Genomic DNA, 22,215 nt, shown 5'->3' with positions numbered 1-22,215 from the left:
AAGTATCTTACATATTGCCTTTTTTACCCCCATCCTCAAGATTCATTTGGAGGTTTTTTTAATGAAATTTTCAAACATGTTTGAAGGCTATTGCAAATGGGCAGAATGAGAATTCAGATGAGGCATGGAAGGCCTTGCATGATGCAAACCACCAGAGAAAGGGCAGAATGAAAGACACACTTCTCAGCTTCCTCATTACTAGAATATGTATACCAGGCTATCCCAGTGTTTCTCTGAAATACCTTTCTTCTTTGGGGAAAAAGACCACACAGCAGTTTTCAAACTGGTTGGGGGAAAAGAAGCAAACAATAATGTAGACCACTTCATTGGTTTTCTTACAGCAGTTCCTCCATTCCTCAGAAGCAAAAATTAGGGAAGTGGGAATTGGCCCCCAGCCAGAGGTAAAGTGTTACTGGTTCAGATCTGACTTCATAGTAAAAAATGCCACAGGTTCGCCTGAACCGGTAGTAAAAAAAATGCCACCGGTTCAGGCGAACCAGTAGCTCCGACGATCAGCTGTGCGACAATCAGCTGTGCCACACGATTAGAAATCATGCGGCACAGCTGATTGTCACACAGCTGATCATTGAAATGTAAAAAAAATGCTACAGGTTGGGCAATCCGTAAGTTCCACGATCAGCTGTGCGACAGACAAGCAATGGTGTGCGCGAAGCACGCGTGAAACGAACCAGTAGTGAATTGAACCGGTGGCAGACTTCAGAGCATTTCACCCCTGCTCCCTGCCTTAACCAGGCTGTGGTTTGACATGGCTATTTCTAAACACATAAATAAAACCCTTTCAGTTATGCAAAATTAATACATGAACTAATCTATATTTCTGCTGAAGAATTAGTAAAGAGTCTGCATTCATATATTGTAATGGCAACTAATGTACATGTCACAGGAAAAATTAATTCTGGAAATTCAGATTCCCAGGGAAAAGGCTTTGAAATTAAAATCCCATTTTAAAGGAGAAAACAACACTTCGTTCTAATTAATAGCAGGATATTTACCTTTGTGTTTATGCTTTGTGTCTGTACTGCAAGCCATTTTGTATTGGCTAAATGAAAGACAATGCTTAATAAGCAAAGTTAATTATAAAAACGCATTAATACTGCAGATTGCTGCAATCGTGAGAAAGATCTTCAAAGTTGAGGAACATCCCGTTACCACACCAAATGCTCAGGTTTCACTAGATCCCTCCTGTCCCAGCACTGTAGTTCCTTTTGGCCATAGTAAGCTTCCCAGGTATCTTCAACAGCCCACAAGAAATCATAGAATTGAATTTCATGAATTGAAGTCAAGAGTCTGGAAAAGCCTTTATGATAGAGTCATAAGCAGGAGGCGGAGTTGGTGTTGAATGGAAGACACGAAGACTGTTATTTGACCAAGTGAATTCTGGATGAGTGAAGCTGTTGGTGGAAGTTCCAGTAGGTGTGGTGGTGGTACTGGTGGGGACCAGGGTAATCAATTGACTCTCCGTTTCCACAGGAAGTGGAGGGCATTGTAGAAAAGGGTGAAATGTGGAGGCCCGAAAACTTGATTTCCTTGGGAAAGAATTACCGTGCTCTAAAGATGCTTGCCTTTGGAAAGTGAGGCTGGCTAAGCTGAGATTGCTTCGGCGTTCACAGCTGCTGTTGCGATAGAATCCAGGCCTGCTGGCCACACAGCCATGAGCAGCTCTGGTACGCCAGTTGGATGATGAGGTGCTCCATTGGGAAATGTGGGCACTGGCTCTACGGCTAGACAGGCAAGTCAAAACACCCCAGAATATGCTTCCAATGACAAGTCCAATGACCATAGAAACCGAAAATGCTATTATTATTTGATCTAGAAAAGAAACACAATGGTCAGGCAATGAATTACAAATTCAATGGGGAAAAATTGACATTTTTGCAAAAAGTATGTAGTTAATAGTAAGTACAGCTCTCATGAAGAAATGATTTTTCAGATGAATAGATCAGATTTCTCCAACCTATTTCTCTGCAGAAGCATTGAGACTAAAAGTTCAACGATCTCCTTCCCACCCTGGTCAACAGCTAACTGACAATTAATCCCAATATACTGAGAGCAAAGATTTCCAGGCCAGTCTAAAATCTTCGGCAAATCATGAGGATTGGTCCCTTCTGGGTACCAAAATAGTTTTTGTTTTGTTTTCAATGGCCATATTAAAAACTGACTATCTCCCAAGATTTGACCTGGAAATTCTCAAGATATAATCTTGTAAGATTTCATCGTCACCATCATCATCAAATTAGGGGAACTGTTGATGCCATTTAGAGGAAAAATATGTGTCATGGTCCCTGAGTGAGATGGAGTTCTTTAAAAGCTTTCAGTAATTGGTAGTGATCATATAAAAAGAAAGTTTGAAACTGAGCTAGAGGGCTCAAGTTTAAGGGAGGATTTATAGGTTTAATATATTCAAGAAGGAGGATAAAACATGGTGAAAAGGCAATATTCCCCCCCCCCCCTGAGAATATGCTGACTAGGGAATTCTGAGAAATGCTGGGAGAAATTTCAGAATTTCTAAGAAACACTGCTCTAGAATTATTAATTTTGCTAAATTTCTTGGTCACTGAATCGAATACATGAACATGAAAAAAAATTCTATAAATATATACTGGCCATAATTCATTAACCTTATGTCAGGGTTCCAAATAGCATCCAAAATTAAATCAGAGTCCAAGGCAAAGTATTGCTCAAAGTTCCAATTTATTAAGAGAGCCATGTTAGCACATCTGGGATAACCCGAATCTGAAAGCTTCTTGGTTTTCCCCACCCAGTTGAAAGTTCATGATCTTGCCCCCAAACCCACAAGTCCATCACATAGTCCAATCTTCCAATGCCATGCTGGTAGTTCCACCCATCCAGTTCCGGTCAGGTGCAGAGGGGTAGAGATAAAGGATGACCTTGGTTTTCTACAAAGGAATTTTATTTTGGCTACATAGCATTTAACTCCATACCATCCCCCCTCCCATTTTCCCACAATAGAAATGACATAGAAGAATAATAGAAAGTGTGGCAGGCCAAAGATCGAAAAGGAATATGGCTGCAGGCCTGACACCTTATTTTATAAATCAATATACGGAAGAAAAAGAACAAAAATAAGATATTTGCTACATTTTGTCTTAAAATGATGGATTATTTATATGAATATCTATTACATATTTATATATTAATATATTATATCTGCCATTTTATATTGATCTGCCATTTATATTTTTCATGGCTTGGTGATATTTTTTTTTCTTTTTTGTAAAGATAAAATAACAAATTAGGAATAAGGAAAAAGGGGAAAATAAATTTTGGAACACTGAGATAGCTGAGAAAAGATGTACTCTTAAAGAGAAATATAAAATTGTTTTACATTTATATTCAAATGTTTTACTAAGGTATGAGAAAAGCACAGATAAATTAGCATGCTTTCAAATAAAAGAACCCTACTTTGTTTTATTTATTTTATTATTTAAAATATTTCTGTATCATTTCCCCCCCCAAAAAAAAATTCAAAGAATTAGAACTCCAGGATAAAACAATTGATAAAAATAATTTAGTTTATTGTTTAATTGTTAGTCTAAGAACCATTATTATAGTGTACTGGGATATTTTCTACGCAGACACATATTAAATACATTATAACTCAAAGTATTAGCTAAAACAGTCTATAAAGCTATTTCAGAAAGTCAAAGCAACAATAAAAAGTTTTAAACTAGCAGCATTAATACATTACTTAAAAAGTCAATACAATATCTTTCTGTGGGCTTGAAAAGTTATGAAGTAACCTCAGATAAAGATCCATTTCAAAGCCCAGGATCTGCCACTGAAAACATTTGCTTCCTATAGGCATTCTTCACCAGAGGTGGTTGCTCCCGGTTCGGCCCAGTTTGGCCGAACTGGTAATGGAACCAGCAGCGACCCAGGGCTGCCATGCCCCCAAACCTGTTCCCTCGCCACCACTGGGCCGCTGCCATTTTGGTTTTTGGTGACCGCGCATGTGCAGTTCACTGTAAATTGTTCTGTGCATGCGTGAAGAACAATTTACATTGAACAGCGCCCGTGCATGCAGTGCACATCTGGCCCGTGCGTGGATTGTGAACCAGTAGTAAAACCGGCAACAACCCACCCATTTTTCACCCATCATAACATGGATCGTATGGGAAGTGGTACAGGTAGTCCTTCCAATCCCAGTTGAGCTCAAAATGTATGTTGTTAAGTGAAACATTTGTTGTCCATTTTGCCTAATCTTAGAACTTTTCTTGCCACAGTTGTTAAGGGAATCACTGCAGTTGATAAGCTAGCAACCCAGTTGTTAAGTGAATCTGGCTTTCCCATTGACTTTGCTTGTCAGAAGGTCACAGAAAATAACCACATCACCTGGGGACACTGTAACCGTCATAAGTATGAACCATTTGCCAAGCATCTGAATTTTGATCGCATCACAGGTGTCAAACTTGCAGTGTCACGTTGTCGTCACATGACGTTTCACAATGTATTTTCCCCTTCACGGAGCTCGGGTGCATCCAGCCCAGGGGCTGCCAGTTTGACACCCCTGGATCAGATGATCATGGGGATGCTACAAAGGTCATAAATGTGAAAAATGGTCACAAGTCACATTTTTCAGCGCTGTTGTAACTTTGGATGGTCATGAAACGAACTGTTGTAAGTTAAGGACTACCGGTATTCTTTCAGTTCCTGGGATCTGAAATTATGGAGAGCTTTTATACTTAATACTAGCTGATAAACTGGCATTGCCTGGGTATTTACTTTTTGGTGGGAAAATGTCCGGACCAAACATAATTTCTAATGTTGGATTTTCCCCCTTACCAGAGGGAGCACCCTTGTGGAGTACTGTGAAGCCGTTACCATGGCAACTCCACTACACTGTACAGTAGAAGTCATTTTACAGCACAACAGGCTGTATCTTGAAAGAACAGCCCACCGTGAGGGGTGTCTTACCCGCACAGTATTTTTTTTTTTCTAGAGAGTAAGTTATCTGTGTACCAAGTTTGGTTGAAATTTCTCGAGGCATTCCAGAGTTTTGCTGGAACATACACACAGATCAGTGACGTGCGGTGAGGTTCACAGCCGGTGAGGCAAACGTGGCAGCATGCACTTTAAAGTGCCGGCGCTCCTTTCCGCCATAGAGCAAAACACGTCCCGCTGTATGGCTGTGGTGCGTGTTTCGCTCTATGGCGGAAAGGCGTGCCGGCACTTTAAAGTGCATGCTGCTGTGCCGCGGCCATACAGCAGGATGTGTTTCGCTGTATGGTGAGGCGCGGTGGCATGGCTTTAAAAAATAAAAAATAAAGTGCCAGCCCGCGCGCCAGCAGAGGCGGGTAAAACACACACACACACACACACACACACAAACACAATTACTTATAATAATATAAATTACAATTACTTACAAATTACAATAATTTTGAATTCCTCCCCCCTCCCCACATACCTTTTCCAGCTGTGTCACAGACAGGATTTCAACTCTCCTCTTGTCTGCTACGATGAAAATGTAAAAAATGTAAAAAGAAAAAGGCAAGAGCTGCTGGTCAGGCTGGGCTAGTTGCGGATGTGGATGATTCTGCTTAACTGTTTTAAAAAAGCCACTAAAAAAAGTGCCCTCTGTAGGAGGTGGTGAGAGAACCACGTGCCTCCTTTGCATAAGGATTTTTCGCCTTTTAACCCTTGCTTAACTCTGCTCAAGTGATCATAAAGATAGACTAAAGGAGGTACGTGGTTCTCTCACCTCCTCCTGCAGTTAAGCACTAAGCAGAGTCATCCACTGTGACTCTGGCAGCAACTACCTCAGCCTTTTTCCTTTTAAATTTGTTTTTCTTTTTCATGATGACAGTGGTGGGGCCCTGCCTCCCCTGCCTCCCCTGACTGCACGTCCCTGACACACACACACACACACACACAGACACACACACACACACAGAGAGAGAGAGAGAGAAAGAGAGAGAAAGAGAATCATATAAATTGCAACTGGAAATGAACAGGAGTTAATGAAAATCATGAACCACAGTGTGAAGTGTTTTTACTTTACCCATTTCTAGTCAATATTTGTTGCCTTACTTTTTGATATTACATTTTTTTTAAAAAAAGCTTTCTACAATGGTAGTCTTAGGAACAGTGCACTGCTGTTATCCATTTTTAGGAAAGCAATAATAAATAGTGGTACTTTAAAAACTTGAAGTCTGAAAATGTAACACGGTTATGTTGGAACCAAATGGCTACAATGGAAATAAAGCTTAATGAGGTCATAAATCACTCCACTAAACACACTGCTTGTATATACTGCCAAATCATGGATCCAGCCAAACAAATATAAATCCACTCTATTTGCCAATAGCATTTTAAAATTCAGTATGTTCCTTTTGTATTTAAAGTTGTGCATTTAAATTCAATCAGTACCTTCAGTAGGCATCACTTATGCATGATATCTATGGAGATTCTCAGTCATCCTGGTCATGGTTGTCCCAAAAATGCTTTCTCAAGAGGCAACTGGACTTTCTGGTTTTGCTTTGAAGACGTTTCATTTCTCATCCAAGAAGCTTCTTGGATGAGAAGTGAAACATCTTGAAAGAAAAACCAAAAAGCCCAGTTACCTCTTGAAAAAGCACCTTTGGGATTTATGTGTTTACTAGTTTGGATGGGGGAATTTAAAAGGGAAATAAAAATATTGGCTGAAGCTGGTGAAGCTTCTCATGAGTAGAATTCACCTTTCACTTTGCAGGTATCAGGTGTGCTAATCTACGACAGCAAAACTGTTTAAATAAAACAAATATGTGCCACAAGATCCTTAATTTTGCTCTGTAATGTCAGGGATTAAAAAAGAGAGAATGAACCATTTCTCTGTGACATGATTATGGCAACACTGCCCTCTACTGGAAATGTGCTTAAATAGAGCAATTAGGTGTATGAAATGTATGCTATGAAATAGTAACAAATACTACCGTATTCCCTTAGCCTCCTAATGTAATTCAGAAGCTTGTTATATCTTGTCTTAGACAACAATTTAATAGATAAGTTTTCTTTATTAACATTCCTAATGCTAAAGTACCAATCTGATGACACTGTAGTGTATAACTGTTTTATTTTTTCAGCAAGACAGAAGTGACAGGAAAAGAAAAAAAAAGAGACAGAAAGGTTACAAATGGAAAATGACAACGTTTCAATACCGCATGAAAAAATTCTACTAATCATGCAAGATAATTACACCATATAAGTATTAGTGCTTTCATATCTGCACTGCACAAATCCAGACGACCATTTAATGAAAGCAGGAGCAGAATTTTCTGTTTCTTTTTATTGCGATCTAGTGGTTGCTTAAGCATTAGATTGATATGGTTCTGTAGCAACAGATTGAGGCTTTTGCCCAATCTATTTACGAAAGGAACAGGACTCGAGACCACGAAGGTGCAAGAGAGACAGGTTTATTGATGCATCGAGTTCAGCGTGTTCACACACCAAATCTGAACTGTTCGGGCTACGCCCAGGGCAGTTATTTTATACCTTTAATCCAACTTCGTCAATCAGAAAGCGTTCCCAAAGGCGTGTTAACACAAAACTTAAAAGGCCCTTCTTCAGAACAGGGAAGTACAACTTTGGAAAAATACAAAAGCAGAAATTTATAGGCGGGATTCTCGCCTATTGGGCAGAGGTGGGGGGTCCCTTGGCATCTGAGGGCAGCCTTCCTCCCCCTCCTCCCGTGGCTGAGCATGGTCCCGATTGGGGTATTCACCCTTCCAGTGGCCATGTACGTCCCAAGGGCGGAGCCCTGTCTTTCTCCCTAGTTCCCCGGCATGGTCATGATGGCGGCCGCCAGGAGTTCTGCCTTTTTTTGCATCTTAAAGTCCTTCTTCCTTTCCTCCAAAAGGTCCCTATTGACAAAAGTTTTTCGTGCTACTTCCATGAGCTCACTGAGGGGCTTTCCAAGTGCCCCTTCCAGCTTCTGTAGCTTCTGGCGGATATTGGGGGCACTCTGAGAGATAAAGGCTATTGCCAGCATTTGGGCATTCTCTGGTAGGGTGGGATCGATGGGGGTGTACATTTGGTAGGCCTCAATTAGGCAAGCATAAAAAGCTTCAGGGCTTTCGGTAGTCCCCTGTGTGACCAGGCTGGACTTAGACATATTAGTGGCTGGTTTACCTCCCATATGGACAGCCCTGACGACTAGCTGCTAGTAATTGTGAAGGAAGGTCAGCTGGTGGGCATCATAAGGGGGCCATTTGGGGTCCCTTGAAGGGAAGCTTGGCTCGATAAAGTCTGCCAGAGTGGTATGGGCCAGGGTGTTGGGTTTTAAAATGTGTGAGACAGCGATCCTAATCTTCTCCCTCTCCTCAGGGTTAAACAGGGTGGCCATCAACTGCTGGAGATCCATCCAGGTAGGGTAGTGAGCGTCCACAATAATTTTAACCAAATTGGCCACTTCATTTGGTTTGGTGCTATAGGGCCCATAGTGGAGTTTCCAGTTAAGCAGGTCGGACGTGGTGAAAGGGATATGTTGAAACGGATGAGGTGGAGATCCGGGCCGGATCGTTGGGGTCCACTAAAAAGTGATCCACCTGGCAAAGGGGGGTGGTAAGGGCACAGGCCTCCTTCTTGGCTCGTGGTCCTGGCTGAAACTGGCTGGTCTTCACCCCGCTCCAGCGTCCCTCCTACAGCCCCTTGCCACTGTCCTGAATCCTCCTCCTTTTTCTCTAAATCTTCTGCCCTAAGTGGGTCAGGAGACCCAAGGGGATCCAGATCCTCTGATCCTTGGGTGGGACTCCCTACCGAAATCATGGGGGACAGGGCGTCCAGTCTCCTTTTGTACCAACTGACCGACGGGCGGCTTGTTGAAGCACTGGAATCACTTTGTCCGAGGGGAGTGGTGCCGGCAGAATATGGTTGCGAGATCGTGGGTCTCGGCACCGAGCCCCGTCCTCCAGGTGCCACTCCCTGTGGAGGCCTGTAGGGCAGTGGATGGGGTAGTTCTTCCGGGGCGCTAGCTAGGATGGGTGGGTTTTGCTTGGGACACTTAGAGAGTGTAACCCGGGTGTACATAAGCATGCACTGTTTAGTTTTGCAGCCATGCTGGGGTCTCCTTAAGAGATTATACCACACGTCGATGTAAGGGGCCTGATCCGGGTATCCCAAATTAGGATCGAACACCAGCTGATGGACTCGGAGAGCTATGTTGCCTTTATCGGGCCATCCAAAGCTGAATGTTGGCCACTCTCCCTCACAAAACGTTTTAAGCTTGTGCCTGCTCCACTCAATGCCATAGTCCTGGGTCATGTACCCTGCCTTAAAGTTATTCAACATACATTGTAGGGGGGTGAGGGGAGCACTGCTGCCACCACCCATGGTCCTCCCAGGGCACCAGACAACAAACAGAATTAACAGTTGCCCCGCTCAGGCTCTGACCCAGGGTCCCGGGTAGACACGGTCACCTTAGGGAAATGCAGCAGCCCCCCTCAACCACACACATTCACATGCTAGACAATTCTCCCAAAACCTTCCACCTAGTGAGGAAGATCGGGCCTCACCTCCGGCTCACAAGGAATCTGGGCCTAATGGGATCCCCACAATACTTGCCTGGGGGCTTCCCTCCTGTGGTGCTGGCTAGGCTCGAGGCCCTGGTCTCGGGTCCTTCTCCCGTGGTTCTTGGAATCACCAGCCGCCGCCAGTGCTCTTCGTCACTGGGAAGTTCCTCGGATCAAGGGTCTGTTGGCGCCAGGGAGGTTCCCCCTGACGGGACGAGTCCCGACACTGGGATGGGTGCTCCAGAGAGTCCCAAGACCCCTCGCAGTCCTGCTGCGGTCGCCAGGAAATGTAGCAGCAGATTAAGGCTTTTGCCCAATCTATTTACAAAAGAACAGGACTCGAGACCACGAAGGTGCAAGAGAGACAGGTTTATTGATGCATCAAGTTCAGCGTGTTCACACACCAAAATCTGAACTGTCCGGGCTACGCCCAGGGCAGTTATTTTATACCTTTAATCCAACTTCATCAATCAGAAGGCATTCCAAAAGGCGTGTTAATACAAAACGTAAAAGCCCCTTCTTCAGAACAGGGAAGTACAACTTTGGAAAAATACAAAAGCAGAAATTTATATAAAAGTGTCAAAAACAGGAAAGCAAAGTGCTGATTTCATACAAGCAGCTTTCTGCCACTTCTCTGTTCTAGTATCTTACACCCATGGTGGTTTCCTGTGCCTATCCTTGTACAGTGTCTTGCCACACAGTTCCAGTAAAATTTGTAATACTAAAGAGGAAGTAAGGAATTAAAGTGTGCAAAGTTAATTCAAAGCATATAATATGGAGTTCTGCCAAGCAATATGGAGTTCTGTCAAGCAAGCTATGGTCACCTGGCCTTATCAGGACCAGGTCGGTTTTCCTGTGCACCCCCTCCTGCCTCAGTTCCAGAGGTGGTATTCAGCCGGTTCTTACCGGTTTGGGCGAACTGGTAGCAGTGGCTGCTGGAGGCTCCACCCACCCGCCCTGATGTAATGCACAACCTTCTGCGCATGCAAGCACACTCATATTTGCAACCCAGTAGCAAAGATAAGTGAATCCCACCACTGTACGGTTCAGTCTACTGAGATTCATTTGAAAATATACTGAGTAGCAATGTACTACAGGTGTCAAACTCACCATGTCATCTTGCGGTCAAGTGACATTTCCCGATGTTTCTGAGCTGGGGTGGGCGCGGCCCACGCGTGTCACATCTGGCCCATGGGCAAACAATTTTACATCCTTGCAATATACTATCCATGAAACCAAAGTAGACCAGATCTCTTTTGATGGGCAACTTTAGCTTATGGAATATGGGTTCCATATTTCAGCAGCAAAATTCTGGTTGGCCCTTAGATGTCAGCCCAAAACGTCTGATATGCAGTTGCTGAAGGATTTATTTCAGAAGCAGCTGCTTTATCTAATGTAATGCAGCCTGTATTACTTTTGGAAGCCAAATTGCACCTTAATTTCTATATAACTAAGAATAGACTGAGCCTTTATACTATATATTGTAATTTTGTGTTAGGTCTTGAAGGGCCTTTAACTAAAAGGCACGGAAAGATATTTTCTTTGGATTTCAACCAATATTCAAAAGAAGGCATTTCCTTCCTCCTTCAGAATCATTAGAAAATAACATTTAATATGTAGTACGTTATCTAAATAAAAAGTATCTAATGCGTGTAAGCACTAAAATATTACTGCTCTTAAAAAAATCACAGTAACATCATCAAGACTTATGTTCCTCTCTTAGAAAATTGTCTGTATTCAAACAGATCTTGATTTATTATTTTCGGTTATGTACAAAATTAAATTAGATGGAAGTAGCAGTTTCCTGCTGTTGTTGAGCGGCTAACCAATAAAAAGCGGTTTTGCAAAAGTTGGCAAGCACGAAACTTGCTGTGGAGCCAGGCTGCTTCAGGTGTCCCTTAATAACAAGGAAATTCAACAGCATTGCAGTCTGCAAAATATCCTGCTGAAACATTTGGAAAATACATTATAAATCTGAACAAGAGTATTTTTTTTTCCCCAGACCCCCTCCATCTTAGGCATGGTGAAAAGCCATGCATTTTAAAAAATGGAACTGTAAAATAAACTCTGGGTTTTTGTTTCTTATTATGCATGAATGGGTATTTTTAATTCATTTATAAAATTCATGTGATTTGTGGAAGGTTTTGTTTTAAATGATGGAATAATCATGAAAAAGAATATTAATCACATAGCAGAAGAGGCTATAACCGTGATGGCGAACCTATGGCACATGTGCCTAAAGTGGCATGCGAAGCCATGTTGCCTGCCACATACGGCCTTGACTGTTTGTCTTCCGGGTTTCTGATGAGCATGCACGCATGACAAACAGCTGTCCTTTGTCCATGCCGAAAATCAGTGTGTGCATGCACGGCGCCCAGCTGATTGTCAGGTGCGCATGCGTGCCAGAACCTGGTAGTTCAGTTTTTCTAGAGCATGATCCCTTCACACCCGTGGCAGTGACAAAAACTGGCCTGCGCATGCGTGCTGGCCAGCTGATCATTGGGTGCACATACACGCTAGAACCCAGGAGTTCAGCTTTTCCGGAACATGGCCCTGATGAGCACGCACACACATGTTTCCGCACAACCTTTTCGGCATCCAGTGCCAAAAAGGTTGGCCATCACTGGGCTATAATCTTCCCCAGATCTCACAGAGCCATCACTGATCTAAAAAACTAAAATTAAAACACTCAAAATTATGCAACGTATTATATTTATTTATTAAATTTCTATGCCGCCCACTTCACCTAAGTAACTCTGGGGAGTTTACAAACAACATCCTAAAATAATATAAAAACATGACTAAACACACAGTTAAAAACAGAGTTTAAAACAAGGTTCAAATTTACAAGTTAAAAGTAAAAATAAATATCTGGGTTTTTTGTTCTTTTTTTCAATATGCGTAAATCAACTAGCTGATAACCCGGCGTTGCCTAGGCATTTATTTATAGGGGGAAAATGTCTGGATCAAACATAATTTCTAATGTTGGATTGTCCCCCCTTACCAGAGGGAGCCTTTTTGTGGAGTACTGTGAAGCCGTTACCATGTCAACAGTAGAAGCCATTTTAAGGCACAACAGGCTGTATCGTAACAGAACACTCACCCCAAGGGAGTGTCTTACCCCCACAGTATTTTTTTCCAGAGAATAAATCATCTGTGTACCAAGTTTGGTTGAAATTGCTTGAGGCGTTCCAGAGTTATGCTGAAACACACACACACACACACAGCCATTTAATGTTGTATAAATCATGGCCTGTACATACTGTATTTGTGGAGTTTTTTTCATATTGATTTATTCTGTTAAGTGACCAAGAAACTTAGCAAAACTAAGCTAAGAAATTAACAAGGATAAAAGTTTAACAAGTCGGAAGGAGTGTCCTGAAACCACTAGCCAACCCCAGAGTTGCATAACACTCTTGGACCCCCAATGCTAATTGTTAAATCCCAGTCTTAACATTCTTCCAGAAGGCCAGGAGAATAGAGGCTCACTGCATCTTTGGGGGTAAGATGTTCCAAAGGATGGGAGCAGTGGAAAGACCCTCTCACCACATCCTGTCAGTCAAAATTTTTTAACTGACAGTATGCTCTCCCTGTCTGATTGAGTGAGAGAAATTGGGATGAGATGGCTTCTCAGGTAACCTGGTCCCATGCCATGAAGAACTTTAAAGGTGATAGCCAACACTTTGAATTGGAGCCAGAAGCAAACTGGCACACAATGCATTAGTGTAACAGAAGTGTTGCATACATAACTCTAGGGGAAACCATACTGCTTGTGCTCTGTACCACTTTCACTGTGTTCTGTACCACTGTGCTCTGTACCTCTGGATACTTTTCAAGGGTAGCCCCATTTATAACACATTGCAGTAGTCCAACTGGGAAGTGAGTAGGGCATGGGTGTGCACAATACACTGAGTTGCAAACTGACCAGCCACGATTTAATTTAGCTTGCTGTGTTTAGATTAGGGTTTGTGTGTTATGTCAAATCAAAAATTTGGTTCATTCAGTAGACACAGTATCTTATGGTAACTCTCCAGGATCCTTAAAAAGAGAGCAAGGAAGCATTTCCACCTTTAAATGGAAGAAGAGATTGGGGAAAATGGAACAATTCTACCTTTACCTAAAAGAGAAATAAACTGATTTGATGCAGATTCTCTCCCCCGCACTCTCTGTCCCCAAATTTCACTCTTTTGGTTTACATTCATTCCTTCTATTGCAACATCATTGGAGATGTCATTGCATCAGAGGTGGGTTTCTGCCAGTTCTCCCCGGATAGGGTGAACTGGTAGTGGTGGCAGTGGGAGGCTCTACCCACCTGCCTGGATGCTTCTGCGCATGTGCAGAAGCATCGTGCGAGTGCGCACATGAGCAAACCGGTAGTAAAGTAAATTGAAATCCACCACTGCATTGCATCATAAGCCCCAAAGCAATTAAATGCCACTTTGGTATTAACATGATCTGGTAAACATAAACTAACAGATGAGAAATAGGATGGAACCTGCTAATATTGTTCAAACAGACTATGAGTCTGAAGCCTTTGAACTGAAAAACTGATTTTTTTAAAAAAAGAATAAAATAGATGTTATTCAGCATCCTAGCAACAGCTGTCAGATAGCCCATTTTATTAGGCAGCAGCATTTGGAGAATGAATGGCCACCAATGCCACCAGTACAAGATGGTATGTTTGATTATGTATATGATTTTATATTGTTATCATTTTTCTGATGTAAACTGTTGGGAGTCATCTTTGGAATCTGACAGGATAAAATGCAATCAGTCATTCAAGTGATCAGTCAATCAAGCAATCAGTCCTATAACTGTATTTTCCTTCTTTTCTGCTGTAGCTTAGCAGCTCTTAACTTCTGACAGCCAGACCAAAAAGGTGTTGGGAAGAGTTCAGCAAGTGTTTGGATTCATGTTTTCTCCCCTCCTATTGACACTATAAGCTGTGCAGGAGCAGAGAAGAATTAGTCGTGCTTGCTCTGAATCTGAGTGTGTCTAGAAGAGAATACCAAGGCAATTTGAAATTCAGAGCAAAGCAGAGCTGTCTCCTCCCCAACCCATTCCTCAATTCCTCCACCTTCTGAACACCTGTTCTGACATAGGAGGTTAGAACTAAATGGGACAGGAAGAGATCTAATTGTTTTCCTCTCTTTCATAACCTACCTCCATAAAATATATCTTGTGTCTGCAAAGAACTACAATGTAATTGTGAGCATATTCCCTCTTCTGTCTCCTGTAGGCATTACTGTAGACATCTTTCAATTTTGGTAATTCCTGTTGCCTAAAGTTCAGATCTGTGCATGCGTGACAGTAACATCTATGGACTCTTATAAACTGAATGGGATCAATAGAAAGTTGTTCTGACCCCCCTCGTTCCACACCAAAGCACACTCCGAGCCAGAGATAAATTACGGCATTTAATTAACAGACAAACAGGTCCTTGGCAGCAGCCCGGCACAGACAAGCTTGGGCAGCAATAAACACAGATAAGGCTTGGCAGCAATCCAGCCTGCCAAGCTCATACAATGTTCTCCGATATTCGATCCTGTGTTGCCTTCTGCAAAGAGGGGCGTGTGCACAAGTAGCCTTTTTATAGTCTGGAGAGGAGCCTAATGACCACCAGCTGAGTGCAATTACCTCCTGTAACTGCGCAACTGTTCCTGACGCCTATTAGCTCTTCGATGCCGTGCATCCAGGAACAACTCAGTACTGTCGTCTGGCTCACTCTCCCTTGTCTCCTCCCCACTGGTCCAAGGCTCAGGTGCCTCCTGGTGGCCAACCAGCCTCTCTGTGCCCTGCTCGGAGTCGGAACCCTGTCCAGGGTCCTCCACATCCTCCAGAGCCGACTCATAAGCCCCTCGCTGTCAGAGTCTGGTGGCAGCTCCAAAGGCTCCTGCTGGGCCACAACAGAAAGTTATGGAAATCATCAGTGGCCCAATGTATCTTGCAGAAATCTTGTCTCTTTATCATAGCAAGCAAACACTTTGCATGTGAAATTAGCAAGCAGATCCAATGAGAAAGTAGACATTCTTACTTCCTGCTTAATTGCTGCATGATAGACCGCTTTTAAGACACAGAAACCTGTACACACCAAGGTGGCAGCTTTGACTGAATTGTGACGGGGCGGGGGAACTCTCTCACCCTCTTGGGTGCATGCATTGTTTTTAATTTCATTTGAATAGCTGGATTACTTAATGAAAAACTTCAACAGTGTGTATTCGGTGACATTCTACTGTGAGTTTCAACAAAGGTTGCCCTTATGTTCTTTAATGCCACTTGCATTTAATTGATGCCTTTGAGGCATAACATTCAACAGATGCTTTAAACATTTTTCCCCTTTTTCTTTGAAAGAAATGGCCTATGGAGAATGAATATAGTGGCAGTACAAACTATGTGGAAGAGATGGGTAAGGTTGGTCCCTCACAATTAGAAATAAGATTTATTTTCATTTCTATCTGAGAGACTGGGTTGTGGAGCTGAATATTTGCATGGCATTTCTGTAAATTATCAGGATTATTTTGATTTTATTTCCATGTTCTAAAATATTAATATTATACTCTATGGGTTGTCATCAAATAGTTTGGCAGGCACTGTTTAACCTCTTTGTCCATGTGACTTGACATAGAGTGTATTATTAATATTTTATAACATGGAAATAAAATCAAAATGATCGTGACAACTTATGGAAATGAAGTGAAAATATTCAGGTAGAAGACAGAAATCAAATGTACAGATTTAACAGATGATGCATGGATTGGTAATATTCTTGGAAATAATTTGTGCAAACCAAATATGAATCAGCAGGTGTAATTTTAATCTGTATCTACAGAAGTATAGTTTCCGAATCTTGCAAAATAAAAGTCTCATTTGTCTTTAATCAGACTGGTCTCTGGTATTTGTCTCATCTAGTCCTCCTCTCTTCTCAAAGATTCAGACAAAAGGGACACGAAAAGGTGGGAGGGATATCCAGGAGATTAGATATTAGATAGGACTTGAACCTAATAATAAACATTAAATGTTTAATGTGAAACACCTAACATTAAAACCATCATTAAAAGGGAACAACAAACAGTGTTCTTCCTCAGGAAGTTCAGACTGCCCTTGGAGCTGCTGATACAGTTCTACAGAGGAATTATTGAGTCAGTCATCTGTTCCTCTATAACTGTCTGCTTGGTACAGCAATCAAAAGGGGCAGATACAGACTCCAACAGAGAGTTAGGACTGCAAAAAAATAATTGCAACCAGTCTACCTTACTTTGAGGGCCTGTATATTGCATGGGTAAGAAGGAGGGCTGAGAAAATATCTACAGACCCCTCATATCTCAGACATAATTGCTCCCCTCAGGATGCTTCTATAGGGCATTGCATGCCAAAACAACTAGACATAGGGACAGTGTTTTCCTCCTGCCATCATATTGCTGGGCACCTAATTCTTACAGTACTGTTTTATGTCTAAGTATATTTACCCATGTTGTACAGCTGTATTATTATTATTGTTGTTGTTGTTGTTATCACCCTTCCCGTCTTCTTTACTACTCTCTCTTATTGGTATCATTATTATGATGATGATTATTATTCTGTTGCTTTGCATCTACACTGAGATCTTTTGAACTGAAAATAAATTCCTTGTGTGTGTGTCTAATCGCACATGGCTAATAAAGTATTATATTATTTCTATTATTATGAAGATTGAAGAAATTGGGGTCTTTCAGAAGAGAAGGCTGATTCTGAGATATTTTCAAATACCCACAAAGATATCACAAAGAATTCAGGAGGTTTTCTCCACTGATATTCAGCGATATTCAGACTGAAAGACTTTAGACTTGAAATGAGGAACCACATAATAGAAGTAGAGTTGTCATCTAGTTTGTACCTGTGGCCTGCTTCTTAAGGGAGCTATGTGTTTTGATGGCTTTGTATAGTAGTCACCTATCCTTTATAAATTCTAAGTCAGAATCTTCTATAGTGTAACAGCACTTCAGATATTTAAAGACAACTATTGCGCCACGCTGGTTGGATAAAGGCAGAGAAAGACAACTATTGCGGTAGAACGTTTAGCCATCTCTCTTAGGACATGGTTTTTTTAAAGAGCTGTGGTGGCACAGTGGTTAGAATGCAGTACTGCAGGCTACTTCTGCTGACTGCAATTTGGCAGTTTGAATCTCACCAGGCTCAAAGTTGACTCAGCCTTCCATCCTTCCGTGGTCAGTAAAATGAGGACCCAGATTGTTGGGGGAAATATGCTGACTCTGTAAACTGCTTAGAAAGAGCTGTAAAGCACTGTGAAGCTGTATATAAGTTTAAGTGCAATTCTCTGGAATTGATCTAGTTTTTCAATGTCTTTTTAAAAGTGAGTTGTGCAAAACTGAATGCAATATCCAGGTGAGTGCTGCCCATTACAGGGTATAGCAGGATAATTACCTCCCACAATCTGTACTCTGAACTCTTCTTGATGCTCTTTGACATATCATTGCTTGAATTTCTAGCTCCCTCCAAATGCCTGATGCAGTTTTGCTTGACAAATATGCTAAGTAGAATTGCTCTTCTTCCATCTCTTTGATGACTGATGATCTTGATGCATAGAAATGCTTTCAAAGAAGACATTACAGGTGGTACTCGACTTATGACTGTTCATTCAGTGACATTTAAAAATTACAGTGGTTCTGAATGAAGGGACGTATAATCCCTGCTCACAATTATGGTCCCTGTGGTTCCTCGCAGTCACATGAACAAAATTTGGGTGCTTGATAATCCAACCACCTTTACGACTGATCTCAGGCATGCTGCAGCAACCTCCCCCCCCCCCAACTATCCTCATCCTTCTCTGCTGGGTCCCCTCAGGCCTTGGGTCTGCTTCCCATCCTTCTGAGCCCCACAACTGCCTCCCTATCCCCTGTCACACTTTGGTCATTTACCTTTTCTGTAGATCTCCTTCGGGAAGCAGCTGATCTGCCAAGGACCTTCCCACATGGTACCATCCTGGAAGGAGATGCCATTTTGGGAGGGCCTGCAATGAATTATTGTCACTCCAAAATGGCGCCCACTTCTGGGACAGCATCATGTAGCCTCTGTAATGTGTAGAGAAGCCGAGGAGTAGAGCAGTTGGGCCTGCCTCCAAAACATGATCTCTGGGAAGCTAAGGAGGTGCTGCAGTGCAGGCCTGGGCCTGGACTAGGCTTCCCAGGGCCTTTTCCATCACTGAAGCACCATGTGCTCTGCTTAATGATTGCTGTGGGGATAACACTGATTGAGGTTGTTAAGCAAGGCAATCCATTGGTCCCTCTCTTAACGACTGTCATGACTTGCAACCGTAATGGGCAAGCTCCCTTTACAGCTACTATTCACACCTGTCATCTCAAAATAGGTTGTACTCATTTGTGACAAGATTTTCAGACAATGCTATAATAAGTCCTGTATTCAATGAAGTAAACTATTTGAACTCTCTGCAGTTCACCTTTCTATCAAATAGAATAGTGTTTCCTGCTTGAGCAGGGGGTTGGACTAGAAAACTCCCAAGGTCCCTTCCAACTCTGTTATTCTGTTCTATCAAAATGAAAATTAATCTGAAGTGGTTATAAAAAGAGCTCAAAATAAAGGTCCTTTATGACTACTAATTAATATAATTTGTAGTAAAAGGACATTCACTGACCCTGCTTCTTCATATATTTAGCTTCTTATCTAAACATTCAACTCTTTACAGGTTCCCAAGAGTGATTAAAAAACAGAACAGCAGGGTTCTTGATCACCAACCCACAATTTCCTTGCCTGTTTCTGTCTGATCTTTGCCCAGCACATCAAAAGGCAGAACACCGTATAACAGCAATGAAGCAGCTGGAATAAATCAACAGGTGGGCCCAGTAACAGAGAAACATGGCCATACTTTCCAAAACAAACAACAACAATACCTTATTGAGCTTGGAAAACAAAACAGAGGCGCCACGCTGGTTGGATAAAGGCAGAGAAAGTATAACAATAATGAGGATGCCTAAGTAAGAACATCACAAATCATCCCAGCATTGAAAAACAAGATTGCAATTCAAAGTATTCCATTAATTTTTATAGTTTCCAGTTTAGGCTTTTAGTTTGTGGGCAAAAAAAAAAAAAAAAAAAGCCTATTTCCCTACTGGATTCACCTCTGTAGATCTAATGAACAGGAAAGTAATAATCCTGCGCTTTTGGCTGTCAGCATGAAACGTCCCTTGAAGGTTAGTGACATATCTTTATCTAAAAACAAACTGAGCTGAATAAAATGCTTGTAATTTGCCAATATGTGTCTCAGTTCATGATTATTGTCATTAATATTACCCCAACATTGCATGAGCAATGAGCTAATGAAACTTCATTTCAAATGAGGGCCAGCAATGTTAAAATATTTTTCTACTTTGCAAATCTTTGTTTACCATGAAATATTCTGATTTATGCTGAATACACTACCTAAGCTAGATACAATATAATTGCATAGCAGAGAGAATTCAGAGCATACAATTTAGAAAATATGTTCATCCACATTTTTAGTATAAGTAACAAGTTGACTAGCATACTTACTCCAGAAATTGGGTGGCCAGAAGTTTTCCTGACTTGTGCTGTTATCCATCGCATTCAATGTGGACAAAGAAAGTAATTTTAAGAATAAATCAGGAGTATATTAGAATTTTGATTTGTGAAAACAAAAATACCGTTACACATTCCCTAAACTTGTTCTGTTTTCATGAAAGGAAATCAGTGTATCAGATTTCCTGCTTTTATACTCAAATTAGCAACCGTTTCCCTTATCTTGCATTGCCACATGTTTCCTGAAAAAGGGAACAATTTCCTTCTCGTCATTTCCTTGGCTAGTCAGTGTTTCAAGCTTGAACAGTATCTCAATCTTTTGTGTTCAGCTTGTTGTTGGATCTAGCTCATCTCTAAGAGAAGCAGAAAGGTTTCCATCCCTTCTCCAGAATATTTCTATAAATGGAGCGGTTCATCCTGCATTCTGAAATCGTCAAAAGGACACATGGGATTTACTGTTTTCTTCATGACGATGGAGCCATTTAAAAACTTTGTCTGGTGTTGTGCTTACCTTATTTTTGATTGCACTTTCCTTTAGATTGGGTCCCTAATAAGATAGCTCTTCTTGTTATTTTGTTTTGCTTTGGGTTTTTTCCCCCCTAATTGTTGTAATAGGACAGTTTAAGTGCTGGTGCATTTTATTTTGATATTAATTATGTAAGTCCCCACTTGAGAGTTGAGATCAGCTTCAAAATACTCCGACATATATAATATTTTAATTAAAAATAAAGACAAAATCATTCCATGTGCATTATTTAGTAATGAATTTATTTACCTCATTTTCCCATCAACAGCTGGCATTAAAAATGCTCACTAAGCACTAAAATGCAATTTATAATGCAATTAAATTTACAACCATAATTTTAAAAAACAATAAACATTCAAACACGAGAAAGACTACTTTGTAGGAAAGAAATAGGCTAAGAAGCTCTAAAAACCTATCAGAAATATTCACATTTTAGCTAGACACTGTCTGATTATTTATTATTTACTTCTTGTCTCACATTTCTTTATTCAACAGGTAAACTGAAGACTACTTTTGCAAAAGTGTAAGTAATATATGTGAAAGCTTGCAAGTACTAAGTCTTTCTTCATCAGAACTCATGTTTCTCTTCCATCTCTTTATGGGGTGAAAACAAAGCAGAGTAAGCTAACATTGTCTAACCAACAATTAGAAAATGTTAAACTGTTGTTTAATACCAACAATCAGAGTTAAGTTTTCCTTTTTGCTTCTTTCTAAAAAAAAAAAAAAAAACCCTGAGAAATTCTGGTCTGGTCTGCAGATGAACCCAGATTCATAGAAAAGATCAAAGGTGATTTTGTTCCACTTTATCTTTTTCCTTTAATTAAAAAAATGCATTATAGAGAATAGTTTCTTGGTCACTTTGCAAGCTCCTTCCATGAAGCATGCACATATTTATGGTAACTACTATCATTTTACAAATAATTGTATGGATTTTGCTTTACATCCATTGTCTCTTTCTCAGTTGCCAAGTGCTACAGCTGATCACATTATTAATGTTCAATCTCTTTAGATAAAACAAGTGAGGCAATTGAAATGAATAGTTTAGAGAGAAAAGCATCAAATGGGTATTGCTAAGTGAGGACATCATACCTGCAAACAAATCGGAAGAATCAAATGTATTGGTCTGTAAATGTGGGTGTAAGAAACTAATATCATTATCGTATTTCCCTTTTAAATTCAGCGTAGAGGAGGTACAATGGAAGTTGTACCAAGAGTGGCATCTTCTGGCGTACAACCATAGTTGCATCATGAATTTTTAGTTACACAGATGCAAAAGTCTTAGTATTATTCTAGAATACACTTCTATAGTTCTCTGATGATGATATGTTTGTGTTTGCTTGTTTATTATTTTACAGTTGCATTTATTAATGTGAGTATTGGTTTTAACAGATTAAGTAGTTATTGATTAAATAGTTAATAGTTATTGTTTTGTGATTTTTGTAATTTAGATACTGGAGATTTCTGGGTGAATTTCCTTGGTTATTAGATAGATGAAGAGAGTAAACATTTAAATTGAGCCTCTTAAAGAATGATTAATTCTGCTTTTTATTATTGTCTTGAACTAACGTGAACTTGCCTTGACGCAGTCAAAGAAAGCTGTGAGATGTTAAA

At 40.9% G+C, this 22,215-nt stretch overlaps 1 protein-coding gene across 1 annotated transcript; it reads right to left on the bottom strand.

Moving 5' to 3' along the window:
• Positions 1-541: 541 nt before the first annotated feature.
• MYCT1 (MYC target 1) lies at positions 542-20,226 on the bottom strand. Its single transcript, XM_032214878.1, has 2 exons — positions 20,073-20,226; positions 542-1,830 (listed from the first exon to the last, which is right to left on the bottom strand). Exons 1-2 carry the CDS (start codon positions 20,119-20,121, stop codon positions 1,301-1,303), a joined length of 579 nt encoding a protein of 192 aa, XP_032070769.1. The 5' UTR covers positions 20,122-20,226; the 3' UTR covers positions 542-1,300.
• Positions 20,227-22,215: the final 1,989 nt, after the last annotated feature.

The sequence above is a fragment of the Thamnophis elegans genome, chromosome 4, assembly GCF_009769535.1.
Source record: "Thamnophis elegans isolate rThaEle1 chromosome 4, rThaEle1.pri, whole genome shotgun sequence".
NCBI classification, from domain to species: Eukaryota; Metazoa; Chordata; class Lepidosauria; order Squamata; family Colubridae; genus Thamnophis; species Thamnophis elegans.
Note: the sequence above shows the minus strand (reverse complement) of the source record. Positions and strands in the feature narration are given on the sequence as shown.